We start from the raw sequence: 16,210 nt of genomic DNA, 5'->3' as shown, positions 1-16,210 counted from the left end.
TACATCTCTCTCCTCTCTCTCTCTCTCTCTCTCTCTCTCTCTCTCTCAGCTGTCCCAGGCCAAGACAGGACAATCTGCCAAGCTCAAACTCCCACAGGTTGAAGGTTGAACTTTTGAAAACCTTTTCCCCACGTTTCAAACACAACACTGCTGTATCCCCCCTGAGGGCTTACACCCCAGGCTGAGAAAAAAACCTACAGTCATATTCCAGTCACATTTCTGTGAGCGTGTTCCTTGTTTTGCCCGTGTGCACATCCAATGTTCATATTAATTTTGTGGTTTAAATGAATGTCTTCTGGGGAAATGTACTTGTTTGCTTTCTCGCTGGGGAGTTAGCCGAGAAGCCACGACACCACTGTCATGTCTGCACAGTAAATATGAAGCTACCGCCAACAGCTAGTTCGCTTAGCTTAGCACAAAGGCTGGCACCGGGGGGGAAACATCTAGCCTGGCTCTGCCCAAAGGTAATAATATCCAGCAAATTTCCCGTAAAACTGTTGTTCCTACAATTTGGATTTTATAGGGATTATACAAATTAGATATAATATGGTAAGTAGTGAGCTTTGGGTGGGTTTTGTTACCTTTGGACCCTGTTTCCTGTCTTTGTGCTAAGCTAAGCAGAGGCTGACCGTAGTTACATCTTTATCACACAGACACGACAGTGCTGTCATGACTCCTCGTCTAATTCCTAGCAAGAGAATAAGTGTGTTTCCCAAAAACGTTCCCTTTAACATTTTATTTTTAATGGCTTGGGTTGCAAAGGAGCTGTCCAGCAACCTCTGCACATTTACATTGCTCTTTTTCTTCCCCTTATAAACAAACAAACATTAAAAGAGATTAAAAAACACAGTTTGAGATGAGGTGGACTTAAATTCATATTTTATGCTATTCATGGAAGAAGATGTGGAATATAAATGATGAAAATAAAAATTGGAAGGCTAATAAAGCACCGGTTACTCCAAATTACAACAAAACATATTTTCTCGTTTATTTTGAGTGGTGTCTAGCCATGCAGGTGGTTCCTTTTTGGATGTATTGTGCATGTTTTGAGATATTCATCTCTGAGATATCTGCTACTACCTCATTACGACAAAATTATATGGAGTGTGTTTTGTGTTATGTTTAGTTTTTTACATTCAAAAAAAAAAAAAAAATCGACAGGAACCTCTTTGTAGAAGCTCCGTCTCTGTTAGTAGTTTTTGTACGGACTGTTCCTTCTAATGGAAGTAACTGTACTGTATTAGGGTGGAAGCAAAGGTAAAGTACAGTGAAATTGTCTGCGTTGTTAGTTACCACCTGAGGTTTTTTTTTTCCATTTAGGGGGAACTGAACCTTTAATGTAAAAGGCTGAATCGGGTGTGCAGATGTACTGTAAATCTAGATTTGTAAATCAGAAATAGGCAGAATGAGCGGAGCTCCCTTCACTCTCCACTCATTTTATTTAAACATTCGTGTGGTTTAATTTGAAGACTAAAAAATGTTTTGCCACTTAGTTCAGTTTAAAAGACTGAGAACAGCTGCTTTTATCCTCACTTTCATCCTGAAATTTGACCAGATTCCTCATGATAAGAGTGTCATATGTATCACTTACAGGCTTTGACGCGTCTCTCTCAACCTTGGCCTCAGTCTCCCAGAGGTGGTGACCGTCTAAAAAAAAAAAAAAAAGAAAGGGAAAGGGGAAAAAAAGGGTTTTGTAATGACAATTTAGAAAATGATCCACCTACTTGGCTCCCAATAGAAATGAAGAAATGGAATGAGTGTTGTTATTATTATCTGTTACATCAGTGATATATAAAACTGCTACAGAGAGCCGAGGGTATCACAAACGTCACACTGTCTGACCCACAGCTGATGAGCTCATATCCTCAGTCTAACAAACCTGAGACAGGGAGAGAGAGAGAGAGAGAGAGAGAGAGAGAACAAGACGAAAAAACCCACAGAGAGAGACAGACGCAGACGGCGAGAGACAATTCTGATGCAATCCCGAAAAACCCAGAGTCATACCAGAGAGATGAGCGACATCTTTGGTGGATGAGAGAAAGCTTGACTTCATCGTGGAATCCCAACATGCTCGAGCAGCTGGTGGGCTCGTTAATACACAATGACTGGAAACTGACAACTCGCCTCGGCTTTCTAACCCCTTATTTCTTGTGTTCTCATAGGAATCTGTCTGTTATCCCCATATAATTATTGTTAAATGGTATTGGTATTTTTCTCCTTTTCTGGTAATGTGTTTTTTCTCCTTAAACTTGCCACAATAAAGAGGTTTTCCCACCAGGCAATAAAATGAAGCATCATACGAGCTGCTGGAAAACACAGACTTGCTAAAAAAGAAAGTTTAATTTGTCATTCTGGCCATTGAGGTGTGAGTAAAACTGTATTTTTACCAATTTATCAGGCACAGAAGGAAACCGCTGCAATTTCTTCGGACCCCTGACTCATTAACAAGGCTTTAAAAAGACATTAAATGACTATGAGAATGACTTTACGTGGAAAGGAAACTGCAGTTCAAAGAAAAAAGTCAGCTGTGGCTGAAACGTCTTGAAGAGGATTGACTGAGATATGTGCTGTGTTGCTCAACGGGCTGTCTGCAGTCTGATAAGTGGAGGGTTTGAATTGGGCAGACAGCAATGTGTGGATGGATGGGGTACTACTTGTTTGTGTGGAGAGGAGTTCTGAGGCGTCAGAGATGGAGGAGGTGCGGCCAGGCACTGACAGCGTCCATCATGTCTGAGGAGACACTGGAAAACCTCTTTCCCTCTCTCTGCTCTGTTTTGATCTCACTTTCCCTTTTTTACGTCACGTTCCCTCCCCGTCTGGCACTTGCGGATTGGAGTTTACTCTGCTGCTTTTAGATGTATCCCCTAAAGGAGAGTGACACCTCCATGACAAAACTAAATCGATTTGTGTGCACAAAGGCTGTTCAGAAAAAGGCCGGAGAGACAAAGGGCTGTCATGCAATGCAAGACGAAGGGGGGGGGCTGAGCAATGAGCTGAGATGTTTTCAGACATTTTTTTGACTATGCATACAGACTTTTTCGATTATACTTAATTCGGTGACTTTTCCAGTGCACCGCTGAGAATTATGTTGTGGAATTGGGACATGGCTGTGGTCTTAGTATTCTAATATCTTGGCAAGATTTTCTCCAGACTTATGTGGGCCTGATATCCTAGACTGAGTATTTCAAACAGCACCTGGAGACTGAGGCCTCCCCCTGTTACCATTCAAATGTTTCACTGTGCCTCAGACTATTATTTATACACAGATTGTTATTTATAATCGCTCGTGTTACGCCCGTGCCAGTCCTCAAAGCAGAAAGGGTCTGACTTTGTGCCAAAGTAATGCACAGTGTTATATAACAAAAAATGGAAGTGGTGGAAATGGCTGCAGAGGGTTGCAGAAAGGGGTTAAAGATGCGCTGCAACTAGAAATTAGTGTGTGAAATGTAAAAATGCAATACAGCGGATCGATCCTGCAAATACACTGATTGGCTTCATTGAGAAGTGAGGAGTGGGTTTTCTGGTGAAAACAGAACCTAGTGTTACTGCTTGCACTGTACGCAGTTAATCCAAGCCATAGCAATCTGAGGCGAGGTTGGTGGAGGATACATCATATTTGCCTATTTATATGCCTTCATGAATTACACATTGGTTAAGAGAGACGTGAAGATTCAGGTGAGAGACAAGCGGACCACAGCCCTAGAGAGATCTGCAACTCAGACCACTAAGCCACCAGAGAAGCTTTGAAACCTCTTAGAGAAAAACACGCGCAAGTTCCCACTCGTCACACTCCGTGGGTGGGGTGAGGGACGTCGTTGAGCACCTTTAACCGGAGAAGCTCAAGTACGTGCTTCATGGTTCCTCTGAAAAAATTCCACTGAATATGGCAGACTTTTCTCAGTTATGTCCAGGTCATATAATGACCAGTTATCATTACTACTGTAATGTGGTTGATTTCTGTAGCAACTGTGGTCTGTCTTGTGAACATTTTCCACTTCATCCTATTTTAGTTATTACTAGTTATTTAAAAAAAAAAAATACTGTAACCCTGAATTTCTCTTAACCAAAATGTCGCAGCCGTAACGCTAACCCTAAGAATTATTGACTGGGGGAAAAAAAAGAAAAAAGAAAACCTTAGAGATAAAAATGTAAGCATGGCTAAATCATAACCATTCTGTGAGCACCAGAGGAGTAATCATAGTGCCCGGTACACAGCAAGTTGCAAGTTGTGCACTATGAATCAAACATAATATTTGCAAACCATGTTGCTGGGAAATCCCTGTGTAAACAATAGAATTTTAAAAGGAAAACAGCTTGTCATACAGGAAGTTGTGCAGGATGCTCAGCAGAAAGGCTCTTTGCTGGAAAGACGTCGGTACAGTACATGAGGGGCATTTCTATGCCGTAAAAATGTATTCTTACCAGACAGCAAGGATCTTCTCAGTTGCTGAAAACATTTTTCTTTATTTTTAAAATTCCTATTCAGACTAAAACATCCAGTTATAGAGTTAAATTGCACTGAGCAAAATGTCTGCAGTTAGTGAGAAAAGCTTTGGCCTCATCCACTGAATTTTAACTCAACCAACGAGAGTACTTCTTCCTCCAGAGCAGCACAGACTTTAAAAAGTGTTCATATGATTATAAAGTGCAATCTTCGGGTATGTCTCTATCGTTTTCCCTCTCGCATCTGCCTCTCGCTGCCCCTCTTCTCTTTGGGAACCTCTCCAGAAGGGAAGCCTTCGCTAGTCGACGTCAATTCACTGGAGGTAAACATGTTTTTCAGATCTCCCTCGCTCTCCGTTTCCCACTTGTCTGCTTTTCTCTCTCTCCCTCTCTGACTCACACTCACATCGGTACAGATACAGAGAAATTAAACTGAGCAATTCCTTTTCTGTGCCCGGTTACCTACTGCCAGGAAACTTCTCAGGAGATGAGAAAAAAGAAAAAAAGAAAAGAAAAAAAAAAAAAAAAGGCTTTGAAAAGTTGAATGCATGGGATGCTTTTGTTTGAAAAGAGGGTACCGGATAATTGATAACCACAGAATGTAATTGATAACCACAGAATGTTCCAGAGTTATAGGGCAACATCTGCACAACGCCTGCACCAACCCAATGAAAAACTTCAGGAGCAGTAACTCTCCAGCTCCCCTCCTACAAATTTCAGCGAGCACAATATGGTTTCTAGCTCCCCGGCCCACTGTGCTCTATCTAAGTTAAACAACTCGGCCTAAGAAACTCTCCCCAAAAACCACCCTGACCATACAAACCCACTACCCCTCTCCAACCCTCACAGCGGCCAAGCTCCTTTTGCTTTGGCAGCGTCCCAGGCTGGCAGAAGCCTTACAATTCACATTTCGTTAGCAATGGTCTATACAAATCATTACTTTCTCAGAACAGACATAACACAGAACCGTCAGTGACACAGCAGTGGTGTGCTGTAGAGAGTCATGGCAGCCGTGGGGGATCAAACAATATACAATACAGTTATTTGTCATGTTGGGTTTATAAAGGGAATCAAACAGCCCCTTGTGCTCCTTAATTGGGGCTGGGTGGAGTAAAACTTTGGTGCCCAGAGTGAAACAGCGGGGTGGCATGTGCCCAAGCTCTCATAACGCACAGTAAATATAAACACATGCTCTACCCGGGCCGATGTGGCGTGCTGAATGAGTTCCCTTGTCCTCTGACCGATGACTGAAACTTCTTCCTTCCTACCGCCCCGAAAAACTGGCGGATTTGGGAACTTGCATGCAAGCGGCTGCAGTGTGGAAAGGGTGGCGGGGCTTGGATGAACTCTCGAGCTGATAAATGGCAGCAGCCGAGGAGCAGATACTGACATCCACTGAGTTCAGCCGCGCTTCCTACAGCTACGGTGGCGCCTGACACTGCACAACGTCATCTGGACACAGGGCAGCGCTTTCATCACGAAACCAGTCTCTGGGCTTTCTCAAACGGGCATGCAATTTTTCTGAATCTTACACTGTAATTTATGAAAACATAATCCCCGCTGTTTATGCGGCTGTAATTGATTTGTTTATGAAAACAGTCATTGTTCTGAGAAGTGTCAGAGGCAGCCAAACCACTGAACGGCTTCAAGTGGAAGTCATTGTTCTATGAATGCAACAAAACCGGAGCCCGCTGACCGTTTGCACCCTCCCACTGAACAAAACCACAGCTCCAGGTTAGCAAAGCTAACTGAGCTACCCCAGTGTTCATGTTAAAAACAAGCTAATTCCCTCCACTGTTACTTTACAGTCATCTTGCTGTCATGGGCTTAAAGGAGGATAGTAATCTGTAGTTTTCTAAAGGTTATTCCAGACGCCATCTGGCAGCCTCGCCGCATGATAATCCTCTCGCAGTTCAATTTCCAGGTCCTCTTGCTTGTACGGTTGCTCCGGCCAACAACAATTAGACAGAACTGAGGGGGGGGCGGTGTTCCAGTCAGGCGTGGAAGCCTCGGTCTCTCTACCCGTCTGGAGTTCCAACTCGCCAAGGGCACAGAGAGACGGACAGGTGAGGAAGAACGGTCAACAAGAGATACGGCTGCAGCCGCGGCCGAGGTGACAAAAGGGGTTCGATGGATCGGGGAAATGCTGTGACTTAGTGTTACGGGCAGCAGGAGACCAGGCAGCTCTCCAGTGCAACAGACCAGATGTGGGAGTTGCTCTTTTCACTAGGGGGGTTACTCCTCTGCAAGGATTTCCTTCAGGATCCTTCACTTAAATGAAGCTACTATCAATCACGGTGGGGAAATACTGAGCAGAAAACCAGGCTTTCATAAGAACACAGGGGGAATGAAAAAAGAAACTAAACGAAAGACGATAAGACAACAGGCAGAGGCAGACCGAAGTGCATAGAAGTAAATAAAACAAATTAAACCATACACAACATTCTAAATGACAATAACTACACATATTGCAATGATCCAGAGTGAACCTTCACGTTCCGCTGCTGTATGTCAAAACACATAGGATACTATTGTATAAAATATTACATAGCACCATGACATAGTTTCATGTAACTATATTCTACGCACAAACCCTTAATGTTACAACAATGTTGACCTCTCCACGAACTGCACGTGTTGTTTTTAAGACTATTAAGTTTCATTAATTTGACTTATATGTTATTATTTTTAAAGCAAAGATCAGTCTTTGCTTTCTTTTCAGTTTCCACCCTGCGTTCCATCTTTGCACCTCGCTCTGTCTCTCATTTCTATTTGGAGTTAAGCCTGTACTTATAGACAATAAATTACATCTGAGAGCTCCTCCAACAGAACTCACAGCAGTAAACCACAAAAAAAGAGAGGTGAATAAAGGACAGCAGGGCCTAATTTCCCAAATGGAGTGACTGTGAATTATCTGAGACAGCATCTTCTGGTCAGGCGGGGGCAAATGAAACCAAGGTGCGACCGAGTCGGGTTTAGATTACAGGCTGATGTCTGCAGCACCAAGGCCGTACAGTAATCTCTTATGACTGATTGGCTGTAACCAGGAGTGACAACTGAACTGATGCTATCTCGGGTATTTCTACTCAGGCGGCGCTGAGGCAGGAAACAGGAGGGGCAGGCGGGCGTGATAAAGCAAAGCCGACATGCAGTTACTGTTTTGAGATGTTGTGCTCTCACTTAGGAACAGGTGACAGTGTGTGTGCGTGCGTGCGTGTGTGTGTGCGTGTGTGTGTTTCTATGTGGGAAACAGGAATTTCCTTTCGCATGAGTCAGGGGTAGCAACAACAACACACTCAAAAAAAAAAAAAAAAAGAATATGAAACTGTACGTGCACACAAAAACATATGTCACTGCCTCGTCCCATCTTTTTTCTCTCAAACACTCACACCAGTGTTTCCCGAGATTCTCTTTTGTCGGCAGACTGGAAACATCGTTTACACCATCAAAAGGCTAAAACTGAAACCAAAACAAATGAAACATTTTAGTCTGTTGGCAGCATCTCGAGGCAGGGTGACCCTTCCTGTTTATAATTGCAGGGGAAACACTGACAAACACGCACAAACACACACACACACACACACGCACACACACACACACACACACACGCTTGCAAGTACAGGATACATGCAGACACACAACTCTTGGGACTACTTGAATCTGCCAGTGCACACGTGTTCCGTTCCCGCAGCTCTGTGAACCTTATTTTGTGATAGCACTTAATTGGAAAATTTGCGGGAAAATTGAACATTGGTAAATGTAAATTAAATGCTTAAGGTCTTTATGGCAACAACATCCACCACTCTGGATTTATGAGTTTGATCGTTAAACTGTTTCTCTGAGCTCTGCTTTGGCACGAGTACAACAACAATAAAAGCATATTAAATTTCCAAATTCTATCAGTTCTACATGAGGATGCGAAGGCAGAGATGGGCTGCATGTTAGTCATTTGGTATCTGTATGTTTCCAAGTTTATTATCCCGTAGCTTAAGATACCAATGACGCCATTTCACCCCTGAGATTAATGACTCTCTCTACTTGTCTACTGTGCCTATTTACCTGTCTATTTATACAGAGAGCAGATGTAAAGAAGACCCAGTGTGATCCGTAGGGAGCCCACAGCTCTCAGACTTAATGAACTGAGAGCTAGTGGCCCAGAGGCAGCTTGGATAGAGAGGTGGAAGGATGGAGGGAAGCAGAAGGGGGGGGGGGCAGTGTTGTGGAAGCCTGGCTTAAGGGTGTTTCCATGGTAGGATTGCCCAGGAATCTGATGCTGGTGCCAGACGCAGGGAAACCCTCATCAAAAACAAGGGAGCACACCCATCAACACCAGTTCAGAGCTGGACGCGGCCCTAAAGACAGTTGTATTTAGAGTTCAGACAGAACCAGAGAAGCTGCTGACCCAAACTTTCATCAAGTTGTAAGCAAGTTGAAGTTGTTGTACGTTTTCCATTTTTCTGTTGTCGACGCAAAAAAAATTGAACAATTCCTTGTCTTTCACACTGGAGTTTTTGTCAGTCAAATACTACTCGCAGGAAGAGCTACTCGGGAGGCGGAAAGAATCTCATTGGTTGGATTAAACCCGGGGGGTAAAAACGTATCTATTGTGGCTAAGTCACGCAGTATTTATGTAAAGACAAGTGGTGTAAGACGACAAACTTGGAAACAACAGTTTAAATCTTGACTCACAGGCCACTTGCTAGCTTTTTCTGGACCTTTCAACAACATCTCACGGTATTCATCAGATGCTGTTGGACTTTGATAAGATTATTGCTATGAGACCTATTTTTCCAAAAATTCCATTTGAAATGAGGGCATGTCAAATGAAGAGGGGAAGAACTGTGAGGTGAGATCTATTTTTCTTGGGATAAAAAGTATGGATCCATCGTCACTTTACTAATATCCGCTAGACATTGCTAATGGAAGGACATTCATTCTATATTTTGAATAATTCAGTGTGTAATTATTCCTCTGCACTGATTTGAGGAGCTGCTTTTGCTCACTTATCCTGTTATATGTATATTGTGTGGATATTCAGTATGGCTGAGTCAACACACACAGAAAAAAAAAAGTAATGATGATACCTTGCATCACACACCACCAAAAGTTATTTCATATATAGCTATCTGTATTTATATGTATATATATATATATATATATATATACACATAAATATTTTTTGGTAAAACTATCAAAAAGTATCCAGCTTTACATTATATTGCAATACAGCACTCTAACTACCAAATGAAAAAGTAACAAAAACTATCCTGCTGACCCTCCAAGTTTAAACAAAATTAGAAGAAGATAGAACATAGGAGCAGAAGAGTCAAGTTTTTTTTGAGTTTAGGTTTAATCAGCCAGTGGCATTACTTCTGCCTCTGAGAAACACTACACGTCTCTGATCTGCCCCTTTTTCTCCGGAAGAGATCAGGGTTAATCGCAGAGGTCGGGAGAAGGGGAAGAAGGCCTGCGCTCATACAATCACTTCTTGTTCTGATAAACAATCTCACTACTCCATTGTACTGTGCTGGAGGAGGGCTGCCTGTGCGCCCGGGCAGCCTTGAATTCTTCTTTTCACAGGTGGAACAATGGAAAGGCTTCCCTCTTTTTTGAATGAGTCGCCGGGGTGATAGGATCACACGTGTTTACATTGCTCAGCCGCGGCCCAAGCCGTGCCTCACGTTGCTTTGCTAAAGCTAATCAAGGAAATTGCTGTTTGTAAACCTCCTTGTATCAACATCTGGGAACAGTCCCCTCTCTCCCTGCAAACTGAAACGGCTTAAAGTAAGAAAAAGAGAAACAAATACTGAGGCATGGCATACACACACAAATGTGTATGCATCCACGCCATGTGCACAGCCACCCACACACATGCACACACACACACAACACATGTTGCATTTGTGATCCATTCCTCTGCTGAACAGGCAATGGAAACTTCTGCAAATGTAAATCTGCTGGGTTAAAAATACAGCGCATTAATGTGCACCACATGTGGCACTCTGGCAGGATGGAGGATATTTTGACGGCGGGGGAAAGGAGGGAGGGAGCAGTCTTGGGGTTTCTCCAACAACAGAGAGAGGGACACACAAACACACACACACACACATGTCTACACACAGCTGTACTGAGACGATGCAGCTATTACTCCAAATCTCCTCCTGTTTTACCTTGAGCCTTTTCCACGAACACCACCTTGGAGTCGTGCTGGAAGTTGTGCCCGTCAAGGAGCATCCTCTCCCCTCCGGGGGCGGGACACGTCTCCAAGCTCTGCTTATCCACTAGCGGCAGCTCCTGGGCCGATCTCTGGGCTGTGGGAGGGAGAAGAGAAACCGGACTCATCGCTCAGCTAATACACACCCACTCCCCATGCAGACCTGAGCATCCAGACCGTGGCTGAATCACTACCTAGACAGCTTTGACTGAGCTGTTGGTACAGCTGTAAACCTCTGCTTCCTCGTGTTAGAATTTAGCTCCCTGTTTGCCTGTAAGTAGGGAGAGGCTTCATGTTCTGTTTATTTGTATTTTCCTCAAATTATGGTGGATGTTTTGTCTCAAATATTTGGTATATATATTTGGAGTAACTTTCCTCTCCCTGTCTTTCTCGCTCCTCTCTCGTACCTTTTGGCCTACTCTTCTCATTCCTCAGGTCATGACTCACTTCAGTTTTTCTTAAATGATCTAGTACTTGCCGTGATATTTTTGCAAACTTTTTCTGTCTAAATGTAATTCTGATGTCTTGGCCAGGTTTCTTTTGTGAAAGATATCTGTAATTTCATCATGATTGACCGGGACACGTAAATAGAGGTTCAAGAAAACCTGAATATTTTTCTCTTGTGAGGATCATCTTTTTGTAATTCAATGCTGCTGCATTCTGATTTTGATAAAACTCTAATGCCCGGTCTTTGGAAACCATCAATCTTTCCCATATCCCTGCGTTTCTCTGCCTCTGTCTGTCGTTCTGCCTGACTCACACACAAAGTGAATTTTGGTCAAAAACAATTGCTTTGTGGCAGTCGTTCAGAAACTAACAATGGTCTATTTCAAGGGGCTGAGATCATGGTTTAACTACTGTCTTTCATTTACCTCATAAGACTTAATCTGTATGGCAGCTCTCAGTGCCAGAACCACACAAAGTGGTCGATCGGCCTGAGTTTATCCCAGTCTAGTAAAAGGTCAACTTCAGTGCATTGCAGAGAGTCAATGGAGTTTATCGTGCAAGGCCTAAATAGCCTTTACACAGACAAATACTGTCAAATTAAACTGCAGCTCACAATCACATGCACCAGTTCCGCAACAGCTCTAGTTATAGAGCTGCATCGAATAATTGTTATCTTTATTGATACATTTATAGTTTATTTTGTTAATAATAAATTGTTAAGTCAAAACAATTTTAAAAAATAACATTCATCACAATTCCCCACTGTCCAATGCGAAAACTTCATATTGTTTGTTTTGTTCGACAAACAGCCCAAAACCCAACAGTATTTAATTTTTAATCATAAAAAAATGAAGAAAAAAAAAGCAGGAAATCCGGACATCTGAGGACATGGAACCAGTGACTGGAGGTTTGGTTGACAAATGACCTTTAGGAGTAATTGATTATCAAAGTTTCTTCCAATGGACAAATTGATTGATTCAGTGGTTCCCAGATTTTGTGTCTTGTGATCTTTTTAAATTGAGCAACTCCTCCCCGCAACCCCGCGTCACATTTGACATATGCCTTTGAGGTATGAGCAGTTTCAGCAAAGAGTAATCCCCCCCCCCCCCCCCATAACCTCAGGTTGTTTGATCTGAGTAATCATTAGAGACCTGAAATGGTAAAGCTGTCCTGTATTTGACAAGAACAAGGCTAAGAATGTACAGCCATGCTAGCGGCTATGTGAAGCTGTACTTAGGCACAATGGTGCTTTGAGCTAAATGCTAAAGTCAGCATTGCTAACATACACACAGTGTCAAAGCTAACATGCTAATGTTAAGAAGGTGCCATGTTTACCATGTTTGCCATCTCAGCTTAGTGTGTTAGCGTGCTAACATTTGCTAATTAGCCCCAAGCACAAACTACAGCTGAGGCCGATGTCACCCATTGAGAAAGCATTTGGTCATAAAGCAAAAGTCAGGATATCACCGGTGTCATTCGGATTCATCGTCTGGGGAACACGACAGTCTGCGCAAAATTTCATGGCAATCCATCAAATCAATGTTGAGATACACGTACTTCTGCTGGGACCAAATTGGTGGACTAACTGACAAACAGACAGGCAAACACTGCTACTGCCTGTAGCCATTGCTAAAAAACCAGAATCTGTGTAGTGGAAAGTGTATTTTCTTTTTTTGTATTCAATCGATCATCTAACAACCCCAAAAATAAATGTTCTGACCCCTTAGAGAGGTCCCCACCACCATGTTTGGGGTCAGTAAGTCGGCAAATCCAACAATTTGAGCAGTATTTAGGAGGCATCCTGGGACTGAGGACTTTAGGCTTGACATCAGGAGAGGATAAAACAAAATACTGCAAGATGTACTCACAGCACTCAATGGGATTGGACGCAACTTGCAAGGACACCGTCCTCCCTGTGGCCTGGTTGATGTGAATTCTGAAAACCATCCGCACGCGTGTGTTCTTTCGTCCAATGTCGGTCTCCCCCTTTCGCAGCTCAATGTCTGAATTACGCAGCTTCAAGATCCCCGCACAGTCGATTCTGTTAGCGGAGACACAAGATGAAGTGTTTGAGTCTGCCAAAGTCTGTCTGAGCACAAGACAAATTATCATGACCATTTATGACATATATACTTTCACAGTTAGTAAGGCGGTGATTTATACAGTACTGCAGCCAAATTGAAAGTGATTTTCACTCTGGACTCCATCGACACAGCCCTGGAGGAAACTGCAGTCGTGTCAAGAGTAGATTAACACCACCGTCCCCAACAGAACTTTCACACCTCAATGCGTCTACTCTTGGGTGAAATTCAAACTCTATAGAAAACAAATGGCTGGGAACGTTCATTACATCATGAATATCTTTGTTATGATCCATAAGTGATGGTTCCTAAAATACTTTTCCCCTTCCACAGGCCTTATATCTAAGGTAATTAATTTTTTTTACAAAGTCAAAGTCTTCATCAAACACTTAATAAAAGCCCCAGCCCACCCTTCTCTCCCTAACCCCTCTCTCCCTCACCCATCGCTCCCTCACCCTTCTCTGCCTGCACTGCACTCATCTAACTTTTTCATGCTCAAATACCTCGAGCCTCTCCAAACAGTTTCTGGCTTTTCCATCACTGTGCTACTTGATGCCGCATTCCTCAAAGCCTAGTTAATGTCAACTTTTACACACATCTGAACACTCCCTAACATTCTTCCTGCCAGACACCAGGGTCTGCTTCACTGGCGAAGTAATCAGGTGTTGATGCTAAGGACCCCAGCTGTTCAGCTCTCTGCCTACGCAGACAGGCTGAGTGCAAAACCACATTCTGACGCGTCCATTCAGTGCCTGAGAAAACGTTTTAGAAAGAAAGGACAATACCAAGAAAAGGGGCAGTACTTTTTTTTTTTTTTTTTTTTTACAGGCGGCCATCATTGAGTTTACTGAATTTATTAACGGTTAAGTGGAGACATACAAAGTCAAATGTGGCTTCATTATCAGCTAAAAAAAAAAAATCTGAACTGATGTTGAATAATGATTTTGTTTAAGATCTTTCCTCCTAAATCATCATGAGTAACTATTTCAGAAATATAATAATGCCTGTATTCTACACCATATAATAAAACATCGATATGTCACACTGGTTTGCATGTCAAAATGAATAAATCTCCCTCAAATCCCTCGCCCAAACTATAAGTACTCTGAGGTGTGTGCTCCGTAAGAAAAGAGAAACCATATCCTGAGGTGAAGTAGTTGTATAAGGGGAGCTTATGTGTTGCATCCATTAAAACGCAAGGAAAGTGCTGATGCAGGCAGGCTGCTACTGCCTGCAACTCAGACAGAAACCCCAGGTCCCTGTTAGCAGCTTCGAGCTTCCCCAGTAATCTGATCTCTGAGGCATATAAAATGGGAGAGCCACCCGTCCGTGTGCAAGAGCGTAGGACTTTCAAAACCCAAACACTACGGGAGGTATGCACGCTCACAGACACACGCAGACGCGTCGGACAAGCAAACTCATTCGCTTTTTCTTCGTGTGACCGCAATCTGACGGGTTTTGAGAGGGTCTGATTTGCCCCAGGGGTGTGAAACATCCCCTCAGAGACGACCGGGAGATGCCTCAGTCAAAGAAATCTCTTTAAGTTTGAACTGAGATGTGTGTCTTTGCAGAACAGCGGGAGTGTACTGGCTGTAAGAGACATGCCGTAGCGCATCAGATGTTCACACTGTCACAGCGAGAGCCATAGTTATTTTTAAACATTTTTGTGGTTACTTCAAGTCCAGTCTCAAGTCTCTCCACTGACTCAAGACTCGATGTGGACTTGTCTTAATGCCTAAGTCTCAAGTCTCAACTGACTCAAACCCTGACTTGGACTTATTTCAAATTACTTGAGACTCGATGTGGACTTGCATATAACTCTAGATGTCTAAAAAGTTTGACTTTTCAACCAGAGTTAACCAAGTGTCGGGCAAGTCAAGGGTCTCAAGTCACTGAAGACAAGTCCACGTCAATTTTTTAAGGAATGAAAACTTGACATCCAAGACAGGTCTTAAATTACTTGAGACTTGACTTAAATATTCCCCTACAGACTTAGACAAAAGATTTAGACCAGTTTTAACCTACAAATACCATCCGGTCAAACCCCACTGATACTCACATGGCCCGCATGTTGTTCTCTGGCAGCAGCGGGATCTCCAGCACCTTGGTGTTGTTGTGCAGAGCCTCATGGCTCGGGGTGGACACTGTCTTCCCGGTGATGCGGTGGACCTGGTAGAAGGCGTGGGGCCTCAGCAGCCTGTCGTCAGCTGTGCCAATGAACAGCTGCAGGGTGAGAGGCTCGTTCTCCATGTAGCCGTGGAGCTAAAAGGGAGGGAGAAAGAAAGGACGCGGTTGTGGTCAAGCCGTCGACAAAGCATCCGCTTGCATTCTGTCGAAAACAAACGTAGGTATTTCAGAGGTCAGGCTCTCATCGTGATGGTTTTCAAACAAAGTACCCATTTAGGATCTTGTAATCGCCCCTTTCCATCTTATTTAATTTACTACCAATGACCTGTATACACTTCCTCCATCGCCTCACGTTAGGCCTTCCAAGATGTTGATCCCACAGTAGCTGAATCTCAAGCGCAGCTGTTGCCAGAGAGCAATAAAACCACCTACAGTGAGCAGCGTTGTGATCTGCGAGCCCCACGCTCGCCCTGTGACAAGACTAAGCTAGTGTTTCAGAGAAGTCAAGGTCACGTCGGTCCCACCATGCCCGGGCCAATCAGGGTCAAGAAAAACTCTCACTACTGACCCCGCTCTGATTATTATCAGTAAAATGATCCCGGCACGATGGAGCTGGAGACAGTACAGAGGAGCTGCTCACTGGTGCTGGCGGGCTCGACCCAGAGCTTCTAAAGTACTCCCAGACCTCCATAGGTGTTGCTTGACAGGAGGCCTCCTGCCAGGATGACCTCAACCACCCAGACTGCAGAGTGCAGGCATGAAGCCCACACCGGCAGGCTGAAATATGAGAACAGGGGCTACTACTGACACACTGTCTCAGAGTTATGTATGTTAACCATACAGTGTAAGAAGGGAGTAGTTAGAGCAGAATACTTGGCATTTTAAAGTCAAAACTATT

The 16,210-nt window shown here is 43.5% G+C and overlaps 1 protein-coding gene across 4 annotated transcripts in view; it reads right to left on the bottom strand.

The window, feature by feature from the left end:
• The window catches only part of nfatc1 (nuclear factor of activated T cells 1), a 40,922-nt gene that overhangs the window by 16,672 nt on the left and 8,040 nt on the right, over positions 1–16,210 (bottom strand). For all 4 annotated transcript variants that reach the window (XM_040122485.1, XM_040122484.1, XM_040122486.1 and 1 more), the window contains exons 4-7: positions 15,245–15,447; positions 12,973–13,145; positions 10,614–10,754; positions 1,592–1,647 (exon numbers count right to left, since the gene is read on the bottom strand). In XM_040122485.1, the coding sequence (XP_039978419.1) occupies positions 1,592–1,647; positions 10,614–10,754; positions 12,973–13,145; positions 15,245–15,447 (573 nt within the window). The remainder of the gene's footprint in view (positions 1–1,591; positions 1,648–10,613; positions 10,755–12,972; positions 13,146–15,244; positions 15,448–16,210) is intronic.

The sequence above is a fragment of the Xiphias gladius genome, chromosome 24 (assembly GCF_016859285.1).
Source record: "Xiphias gladius isolate SHS-SW01 ecotype Sanya breed wild chromosome 24, ASM1685928v1, whole genome shotgun sequence".
Lineage (NCBI taxonomy): Eukaryota > Metazoa > Chordata > Actinopteri > Istiophoriformes > Xiphiidae > Xiphias > Xiphias gladius.
The sequence above is the reverse complement of the archived record's forward strand: the minus strand, read 5'-3'. Positions and strand labels throughout refer to the sequence as shown.